The sequence below is a fragment of the Leptinotarsa decemlineata genome, unplaced genomic scaffold (genome assembly GCF_025532065.1).
Source record: "Leptinotarsa decemlineata unplaced genomic scaffold, Ldec_3_MD MMD2_tig00026328_RagTag_RagTag, whole genome shotgun sequence".
Lineage (NCBI taxonomy): Eukaryota > Metazoa > Arthropoda > Insecta > Coleoptera > Chrysomelidae > Leptinotarsa > Leptinotarsa decemlineata.
In genome coordinates this window covers 7,557,428-7,567,553 of record NW_027412688.1, presented here as the reverse complement: position 1 = coordinate 7,567,553, position 10,126 = coordinate 7,557,428, and the positions used below count along the sequence as shown (strand labels likewise).

Below are 10,126 nucleotides of genomic sequence, written 5' to 3'. Positions count from 1 at the left end.
GTTCAGCTCCTACATGAATGGAATACTGAAATGTATTAAAACTCTATATCAAGAGTTCCGTAGGTCGAGAAGTTTCGACAAGATATTTTACAAAGGGAAGAGGTCCAAGTGATTACATCTAGAACCTAATTCTCCATTTACGGGAATTTTTTTCTTCAGGAAGAGGCGCCAAATGACGTAATTTGATATTCTTGGGCCTATTTCGATCCTTGGCAGTTATTTGAATATGACTGTTTCTAGGAATCTTAAATATGACATCAGTTTCTATCGAAAGAAGCTTTCAATAATTCGAAAATTAGACTCCAGGGGTCTCTTTTCAAATCAGGTGCACTTTCATATCTATAGGAAAATCGGATGTTTCCCTCAGTTTTACTTGTAAAACAGAGAGAGACTTTCGATTTTTCTCTCAAAGTGACAAATTTGAAATAGAGATGAGAAATACCGCTCCTTCATTGGAACGTTCCAGTCGCGAACCTGACGAAAAAACATTCAAATGAAATAGGAAACATCGACCAATACAGTCATTTTCATTTATAAAAAAATAATGTCGTGATTCAAAAAAGTGTCCATATTTTTATACATTGGGTGTAATACATATGCCAAAAAATATCCATGATAGCTTGCGGAGCGAATGATTATCGCGATCGCGTCCATTGTTACACAAGCAAAGAACCGCGGCAGAGATTCAATAATTAGATGAGAACGAGAATTAGCGACTTATTGCATACTTGAATACCGTGACCGTACGGTATTCACACAGTTCGGATAAACATAACGAACCACGAGACTTTACTTCTATTTATTCACAGAACACCATATATCATTTATATCACAGAAGCATTTTGCGTTTTTTAATTTGTTTTGTCTATCAAGACTAGAGTTGTCTATTGAGTGGAACAAAGATAAATAAATTAGAAATATATAAACATAGGTGTTATGAATATTTACATGTATTATCGTTAATGCAAACAATAAGATTTGTAGGTTTTATTTGTCAAACTGTACCAAGATTGGATTCCTATTGGAGATTGATCATCACAAAGCGGATGAACTGAAGATCTGAGTGATTCCCAGAGGCATCTAGAGAAGAAGGTAAATTTATTATTGTCCTTATAGATATTTTTCGGACTGGAAATGTATCTTAATAAAAAAGTCTACTTATATCTTTCAGATAATTTCTCAAAATGTCTGTTAAAAACCAACAAGCAGATAAATTGATGCTGTGTCCCATTTGTGTGGAAACAATGACTTCTCCCATAATTCAGTGTCAGAGGGGACATAGCATGTGTGGTGAATGCATAAAATCTTCCGGAATTACCATGTGCCCTTGTTGTAGAGGACCTATATCGAATACAAGAAATTATCAGTTGGAGCAGCTAATTGAAGGCATCAAGGATGTCCTCAAGTTGAAATGCTGCTATGCAGATAAGGGCTGCAAGTATATCATATCAACCCAGGAGAAAGAAGCCCACGAGCTAGAGTGCAGGTTCAGAAAATACTATTGCGAAGGAAAGAAATTTGCCAAGTGGAAATGCAACTGGGCAGGAGAATATTCTGAGATATATAATCATTTTAAAGACGCCCACAACCCACAAACTTTTATGCAGTATAGCACCGAAGCTAATATGAAGATTGATTTGACCAGGGATTTCTATGACTTGCAGATCATCTCATTTTTCAACGGCCAGAATTACTTTTTTTATAAGCACAAAATTGACACTGCTAAACAAAAGGCTTACTGGACTTTCCAGATGATTGGATTGCTTGATCAAGCTCTGCATTATTTCTATGAATTTGAAATCCACAGTGGCCCTGTACGTCAGTATAAAGTAATCGAGTTATGTCAAAATGACACTGCCGACACAGAAGCCATCTTCAATCAAGAGAAATGCGTTGTAATTACATTTTCAACACTTAAAAACTACTTGAACGGAGATGGAGAACTACCCTTCAAGTTCAGAATTAAGTCGATCAAGAAATCAACAGATACTACTCCTAAGAAGCCTATCAAATGCCATGGTCCAAGGAGATGAGAATTGGGAATCGGCATTTTGTTTTTATCTTATGAAGTTGCTTATAAATAACATTAGATTTCAATGAATGTGATTTCAGTTATACATTTCGAATTATGAATTTTCAGTCGAGTTGCTTATATGATATATTATTCATTAAATAAGATACCTTATAGTAATAATAATGATAACAAGTTCATTTTTTCGAGCCATTTATCAATTTGTTCAATTGGTTATGGACAGAGATCTTTCTGCTTAATGATTTAAAAATATTATGATGAATGTGTTGATTACTTTCCGTTTTTTTCTGGTCGTGGTCTGCAGGTTTTCATGTCTGACGTTTCGCTTACTACTGCGGTAGACGTAGTACTAGTGTCCGACCGAAATTGGTTTTTACGACCGAAACCGAATTTCGGCAACGGTCTTAGTTTCGGCCGAAACCAAAACTTCCTTACAAGGATTATGTTTTAAGGGAAAAATAAAGAAAAGGTTATTTTAATCCGTTAGTATTTATTTTTTTCATCTTCAAATCACGTTATGCAGTCTTCGACATTTTTACTTATTGATAATCAACATAAAAAACCCTTATTTAAGAAAAAATATTAATGGCACCTTAAAAATACTTAAAATAGGTGAGGTGTTTATTTGAGTAGGTGTAGATCCTTCTTTTAAATATTATTGATGGGTTTTCAAAAATATTAAACATAAGATTACTTATTTGAGTTGTTACCTAATATCATGACCATGCATGACCGGACACGACCGATCACAGCGCGGGAACTCCCGAATGCGGTTTCGGTCGTAGTTGCGGCAGGTCTGCCGCCGAAACTAAACCGAACTTTCGGTCGGATACGTAGTATTTGACGAAACGTCAGGCATAAAAACCTACAGACAACGGCTAAAAAGCCCTGAAAATAGCTTTAACAATGCCATCTCCGGTCGTACTTTTTTTATTTCTGTAGCACATGATAATGCAAAAAAGTAAAACCCAATCAGTTTTCTGTGTATTTTCAAAATGTCGGCGGTATGAGAACAAAAATATTAAAATTTCAACAATGTTGTGTTCAAATTATGATATAATTTTAGTAGAAACATGGCTTAATAGAGATTTTTCCGATAGTGAACTGGGTTTAAAAGGTTTCAACATATATAGATTAGATAGAGACCAAACAAATAGCGATAAAAAAAGAGGAGGAGGAATACTAATAGCCATTAGAGAATGTTTAATAACTGAGTTAATCGACATATCCCTTGACAATATGGAACATCTGTATGTTAAATTATCTTTAGGTGCTTCAACATTCATTATCGGTGGTGTATATATTCCTCCTTCTGTAGTGAATACTTATATGGAACATACTGCTACCTTTGATTATATTTTAGAAAAATACTGTACTAGCAAGATTATCCTTTGTGGTGACTATAATATACCTGACGCATTTTTGTTTAATGGAGAGCTTGGTTTGAATGTTGATTGTCCAGAAAACTCACCTGCACTAGCTTTATTACATTCATTTAGTTTCCATTATTTAAGAAATGTTTACTTAGATTTAATTTTTTCATCATTCATAAATATGTCTGTTCAAAATCCATCGGACCCAATTTTTCAAAATACATTACATGATTCTTCGGTATGTTTTGATTTAAAAAATGATACAAAGGAATATCTAAAATATGATAAATACTTTTATGACTTTGTAAATGGAGATTATATAGGCATGAATGATTTCTTGGCAAGTATCAATTGGGATACCGAAATACTGAAGGATGAGGATTTAAATATTGTAGTTACAAATTTTTACAATATTCTCTATACAGCTCTGGAGTACTATGTTCCACTAAAAAAATATAAAGCTTCTACTTTCCCAATATGGTTCAATTCTGAGCTGAAAAAAATAGTTTTCAAGAAGAAATCGGTTCACAGAGAATACAAAAATGGAAATTTTTATGAATATGAAGAATTTTGTTATTTGCGAGATAAGTGCAAAGCTTTGAGAAAAACTTGCCATGAAGCATACATAAATAAAATAGAGAATAACATCAACATGGGATTGTAGACATATAATCATTAATCAACAACATGGATTCAGTAGTGGTAGATCTACCAGTACAAATCTGCTAATTTATCAACATTGTATAATAAATGCCTTCGAAAATAGGCACCGGGTGGATTCTATTTACACAGATTTTTCAAAGGCATTTGACCGAGTAAACCACAATTCGTTGTTGCATAAACTAAACGCTTTGGGTATTCAAGAAAACATTCTGAAATGGATTGAAAATCATCTAGCCTGCAGAGTACAATTTGTAAAATATGGTAACTCAGTATCTTCCTCAATCACAGTTTCATCGGGTGTACCACAGGGTTCTCATTTAGGGCCATTGCTTTTCAACCTATTTGTAAATGACTTGAAAGATGTTATTCTTTAGAGTGAATTTCTTTTGTTTGCTGATGACATGAAGAAGTTTAAAGTTATTCATGACTCAACTGATACAAAATTATTACAGTACGATTTATCTAACTACTGCAATTAGACAAATGTCAAAAATTTACTTTTTTCCGAAACAAAAATCCCATTAACTGGCCATATAAAATCAATCAATCAGAACTGAATTATCTCTCACTTTAATGAAAATCATATATTGTTCAATTGTTAGATCAATAATCGAATACAATTCCACAATTTGGTGCCCTTCATATCATGTGGATATTGATATGCTTGAAAGTTTTCAAAATAAGTTTTTAAGGTATTCTGCATATAGACTGGGATATCATATTGGTGAATATACTATAAAATTATATTGGACATTCTTAACTTGAATACTCTGGCTCACCCTAATTCATAAACTAATCAATGGTAGCATCAATTCCCCAGAACTTGTCGAATTTATAACTTTAAATGTGAATCCAAGGAGAACAAGAAATTTGGAAATCTTCAAAGTTCCCTTTTGTCGCACTAACTATGGTCGGAATGAAACTGTAGGTAAAATTTTGGAACTTGCAAATACATACAATGTAGATTTAGAATGTTTTAATTCTTCTTTGGAAACATTAAAAAGACTGTGAAAAGATTGTGATTCATTAACTTATTTTTACGATTTTTTAAATTTTATTTTATATATTTTTTCCTTAAACCTAGTTTAGATTACTGTTAAATACATATGTGTGAACTTGTTAATTATCTTGTAAAAAATAGGCATTGCCGTAAATAAATGAATAAATAAATATGCCGGCCTGGAAGGCTACAGAATACCTGAGATCCGGACGGTTTCTTCTAGCTAGAAAAATTCTAGTCTATGGAGACCAATATGGCCTAGGATTTACAAAAGTTTTGAAAACGATAAATAATCTCCAAATATATTGTTATCTTGGAGGTCATTAAACCAAATATTGAACTCGCGAAACTCACAAAAAATGTATTTTATGATGCTGTAAATTACTGCAAAGATGATGTGTAGTGATTGTACTTTTTAACACTAGCAATGTAAGTAACTCCATAATGTTAAGTCTAGCCTTGAAGAATATTATGGGGTTCAAGCAGATCTACAAATCTTTTGCTTCTGCTAGAAATCAATTCATCTGAGGATAACATTCTTCAGAGTGTTTATATGTAATAAGGAACTACAAATAAATATTATTATTAATAATTATATCTCACAGGAGTTTTTTATTCAAAAATAACATTAAGAACAGTTCATTGACTATGTACCCAGGTATAAAATATACACCTTCCAAATTTTATGTATACAATAGCCTACTTGGCTACTTCTCTGTAAATTCTCAGAGCAATGTTGTTCTTAAAAAGATACCAATTAACAGGTAAATTAATTTCACAGTTGATTCGGTCAGTCAGTAACCAGGTGGTTCGACGTGGGTGCTTTGTTCACTCACTCGAATTGACTGCCTTGTTGGTTCAAACCATAGTCTGAATGATCGATTTTCACTTGCTATCTATCATCCAACTCATATCCGTATTAGGAACCACACGTTAGAAGGTAAAACCTCGTTAATCCTTAGCTCGCACAAGTTTGGACTTCTGAGGGTTGTCGTTCGTAAGGGTGTGACAGCCGGTTAACGGAAAAAAACAGATTTCAAACAGATAACACTGTTGACTTGAATAATGATGACAGGACTAACCAAAGTGAGCTCAATGATTCATGAAATGGCAAGAAACGTTGAGTCATCTCCAAAAAATGTCTTTTAAAGAATGCTCATTATTTGTGATAACACATTTCCAAAGATTCCAAGAAATTCTTGAAAGACTCATATACGAGTTTATTTATTTTTATTATCTTTGTACATTTGTAAGGAATTGATATTATTTTTGATTTCTTGAACCTTAGGAAATCAAGGTTTTTTTGAAGTGACATTTTTTGAAACATTTACTGGTTTTTTTCCTTTCTATGTAAAAGTAATAATTCATCATGAAGGCTTCTGTTCATAAATCTGAATCATTGTCAAAATAAATATTTTCCAAATCAAAATCTCTCCATGAGTAGTTTATGTAATCAATACATTTTATGTATATTGGTTCATATGCTTCACTATTAAATCTTGAATTTGATAGTAATACGCCAACTCAATTGTCAAAACGTACATCAAGAAAAGTGTTGCAGTTCAGGTGTTTAGGAACACCGATTGTTTTGGATCATATAAATGGGTGAATTCTATTGGGAAATTAACAATTTATTCATTATTATTATTATTATAATTATGTTTTTTCATAAAGGAAGATATTTTGAGCTGTTATATTTACAAGAGGATTTCAGCAAATCAATATTAACGTCATAAACATATACTATCAGATACTATATCCACACATTTGTGTTTTCTATTCAAAAGAACAGAACATGCCCCTCTAGCTCACCTTAACAGATACATTTTTTCTCATTCATCTAAAATATGTCCTAGATATAAATTAATTTATAAAAATCATCTTTAACACAAACAAAAAATCCGTCTGTTCCCTAGGTTCGTTTTTAAACACTGTAAAACTTTCAGGAGAAATAGTTTGCTATTTGAGTATATTATTTATTCTGGTATCATGTCAATACTAAGTTCTTCGCCCATATTGCTAGGTGACGTTTCTAGCTCTCCAATGTCATTTGATTCACTGAAACAAAAAACAAATCATGATCTTGTGCATAATTTTAGTACTCACGATGCTTTCAATCCTGGATACTCAGCACTTACAACATACCTGTCTAAAGATGGTTCGTTGCTGAACATTTCTGTTGGAACCGTTGGTGGTGCTCTCTCGGGGACGAATTCCATGAAACTTTGTGACTGCAAGTGTCTTTCCACTTCTTCCGGAGTCATGTGACCATCTGAGAGAACAATGCCAGCAGAAGGCATCTGCAAATGCTGATGAAATGAATAACAGTGAATCAGTCAATGTGATGAAATAGAAAATATTTGGAGATTAAAGAGAAAGACATATTACTATTAGATCAGCATAAATTAAAGGTCGGACAAATTCAGCTAAGGACCCAAAAGAACCTTTAGCAACACCCGTGGTAAATCGGATTCCTTGTAGCGTCGGATTGGTCTACATTGGAATCACGAAAGTGTAGGTATCCGTCCTCCTGAACATAAGAGAAATTGCCGACTTGGACAAATCAGCTGTAGCTGAACATGCTCTCAACAAAGAAGGCACTCACTATATCTCATTCGAAGATACAGTAATACTCGATAGAACTCAAAATAACTATCGAAGAGTAGAGAGGCAATGGAAATTCAAAAACACATGGATAATTTCAATAGAAAGTCAATGAACATCAATTAAATCTGACTAGCTTTCACACAATAAATACATTTTTCCGAAGTCCTTTATTATATTTATTGCAAGAGCTTTCAAAGATTCACCTGCTCCGTGATATTTTTTGACTTAATACGGCTCCAACTCAGAAGGTATTTTCAAAATATTTTTTTGGCTGTGCAGTTCCTGAACATATGTGTTAACATTTGATTAATATATTTACTGTAAATTATTTTGACTTATTCCATTTTGTAGTACAACTGTTTGAACGCCTTCTTTAGAAGGCGTTAGTTATAGATAAATCATAATGTCACAGGTATATCTTTTATGTAATGTGCAATATGTCAATATGAACCTCAAGAGATTTTGTATTTTCTCTTATGATAATTAGTTTTGTTAGAATCAGAATGGGCTACAGAGTGTTATTTTATTGTATTCCTTGTTAGGTTTCAGTTTATTTGTGTTTTTTTTTCGAATTGTCAAAAAAATTATGTAATGGTCAATCCAGAATCAGCTAGTTTATGGAAAAAATAAAGAATATTACAAAAGATGCCACCAAAATATTAGGCTCTAAAGAGAGTGTGAAAAAATCAGCAAAAGGCACAAAAATGAAAAAAAGGGTGATGAAAAAATCAAGGAGAATGCAAAAGATGACACTAGAGCAAAAAACTAGAAATTGACATCAGAAGAAAGCAAGATTAATGTGTTACTAAATAAGAAAGTAAGATTTAAAACAGGTATTGTTTTTGATATCAAAGTACTAAGTGGAATTCAAATTTGGCCACAAATTTTGCATATTTCGACTTTAATTTCTTGTGATATTGTCAACAGTTAATAACAAAAACTGCAGCGAAGTAAAAAAAGGACATAATTTGGTGAAACAGTGGACTGAAGCATCACGTTTTGACTTCTGATTCATGTTCAACAGAAAACAGATAATTCTTTTTAGTAATATGAGAAACCAAATAATTACTGGGTGAAGAAATGTTAGCAATTTATATTTACCACATTCTGAGGGACATGTTTCGGAGGTCTAGGAGCTGTGGGTCTTTTTCTTTTCACTGCTGGCGTTCCCTTAACAGAATTCGTATGGTGATGGCTAGAATGGGATCCTGCATCTTTCCTTCTAAAAATCATGAATGACACTGAATTTCTGTCATTGTTTGGCCAACAATAAAAACTTACTTTTTGAGAAGTTCCATCTTGACAACCTCTCCATCATCTGATGATTCAGTTTCTTCTGATTCTGATGTACTGTTATCAACTTTCTCATGCATTAGTAACCTGTCTAACAAGAACGTTCGGTCTCTCGTGACCATCAACAGTCGTTTTTGGGCCGACCTAAGGGCTTGCTGAAAAGCCTCATTTTCCTACAAATGAAAATTACACATTTACTGCATGAATTACACATACTTTGCTCCACTTACATAAACTAAGTTTTGAAATTTTCTCTTTAAATACTTATATTCTTTCTTGAACTTGGATTCTTCTACTGCTCTTTCCTCTTCTTCAGCTGCAGCAGCTTCATTTGCTATGGACCGACAATACCACCCTTCTAACATTTTGAATTATAAATCAATTATTTTAGCAATCTTGTTTTGTTTACATTCATAATGAATGAGGTTAGTTAGTGAGGTTAGGGAGTAAATCGAATCACAAAACATAAACTCCAAATGTCGTTCTGACAAATTTATATACTCCGTGTCTAATCGGAACATGATTCGAATGTTATGTTATTTGATACAGGTTAAGAGAAAATGGAAATTGATCCAAAAAGCTGAAACTTAACAGATAAGGAACTAATTTTGAGATACAAGAAGGAAACTACCTCAGGAACAATTATATTTATACAAGACGGAAGTTTTATCGTCTGTAATATAAATATGAAAGACTGGATTGTGACCCAACCTGGATCGTATACCGGTTGGGTGGGTGCTATGCCGTTAGTACAGTTCTCATTGTTCCTGTTCCTCTACATCTCATTCAAGAAACAGTTCATTGTGCGATTTGCACTAACATTATAAAATCCGTTTTTTATACATTCGGTGAAAAACCAGATGTTTTGTGTCATTAAAACATTGTATCGTTGTTTATTTTAATATATCGTTATGAAAAATTACTAATAAGTGTTTTTGTGTGACTTGGATGATTCTGTAATTTATTTTAACGGAGAAACTTTAAAAAATATGTCGATGAAGTTGTTTTTTCGTAATTGGGACAGACCATCTTACATTTCTTCATAGCTGATTCTCCATTCTGGAGCCCCAACTTTATATCGACGACTGGAAATCTCTTTTCGGCCATATTCTGGAAATCAGTTTCTCATTTATCAAAAATGAAAAATGCAGAAGGAAC

At 33.0% G+C, this 10,126-nt stretch overlaps 2 protein-coding genes across 4 annotated transcripts; one reads left to right on the top strand and one right to left on the bottom strand.

The window, feature by feature from the left end:
- The first annotated feature begins 816 nt into the window (after window positions 1-816).
- Window positions 817-5,670, top strand: LOC111510073 (E3 ubiquitin-protein ligase SIAH1A). Of its 2 annotated transcripts, none has more exons than XM_074182757.1 (3): window positions 817-931; window positions 985-1,092; window positions 1,154-5,670. In XM_074182757.1, exon 3 carries the CDS (start codon window positions 1,185-1,187, stop codon window positions 2,031-2,033), a length of 849 nt encoding a protein of 282 aa, XP_074038858.1. In that variant the 5' UTR covers window positions 817-931; window positions 985-1,092; window positions 1,154-1,184; the 3' UTR covers window positions 2,034-5,670. The 2 variants fall into 2 exon arrangements, with proteins under 2 accessions (XP_074038858.1, XP_074038857.1); XM_074182756.1 differs by having other exon boundaries at window positions 819-931; window positions 1,172-5,670.
- A 1,008-nt stretch (window positions 5,671-6,678) lies between these two features.
- Window positions 6,679-9,423, bottom strand: LOC111510071 (uncharacterized). 2 transcript variants are annotated; one of them, XM_023165930.2, is made up of 5 exons: window positions 9,199-9,423; window positions 8,957-9,141; window positions 8,777-8,897; window positions 7,214-7,368; window positions 6,679-7,126 (listed from the first exon to the last, which is right to left on the bottom strand). In XM_023165930.2, exons 1-5 carry the CDS (start codon window positions 9,331-9,333, stop codon window positions 7,045-7,047), a joined length of 678 nt encoding a protein of 225 aa, XP_023021698.2. In that variant the 5' UTR covers window positions 9,334-9,423; the 3' UTR covers window positions 6,679-7,044. The 2 variants fall into 2 exon arrangements, with proteins under 2 accessions (XP_023021698.2, XP_023021697.2); XM_023165929.2 differs by having other exon boundaries at window positions 7,214-7,377; window positions 9,199-9,422.
- Between the last annotated feature and the right edge of the window lie 703 nt (window positions 9,424-10,126).

What these genes read in the sequence shown, in the direction of transcription:
- LOC111510073 (XM_074182757.1), top strand. Translation starts at nt 1,185, where the DNA reads ATGTCTGTTAAAAACCAACAAGCAGATAAATTGATGCTGTGTCCCATT.
- LOC111510071 (XM_023165929.2), bottom strand. Translation starts at nt 9,333, where the DNA reads ATGTTAGAAGGGTGGTATTGTCGGTCCATAGCAAATGAAGCTGCTGCA. An exon ending in AAGATGGAACTTCTCAAAAA is followed by an intron (nt 8,898 to 8,956) that starts GTAAGTTTTTAT and finishes CATGATTTTTAG; the next exon opens with AAGGAAAGATGCAGGATCCC. An exon ending in AACATGTCCCTCAGAATGTG is followed by an intron (nt 7,378 to 8,776) that starts GTAAATATAAAT and finishes TCATTTCATCAG; the next exon opens with CATTTGCAGATGCCTTCTGC.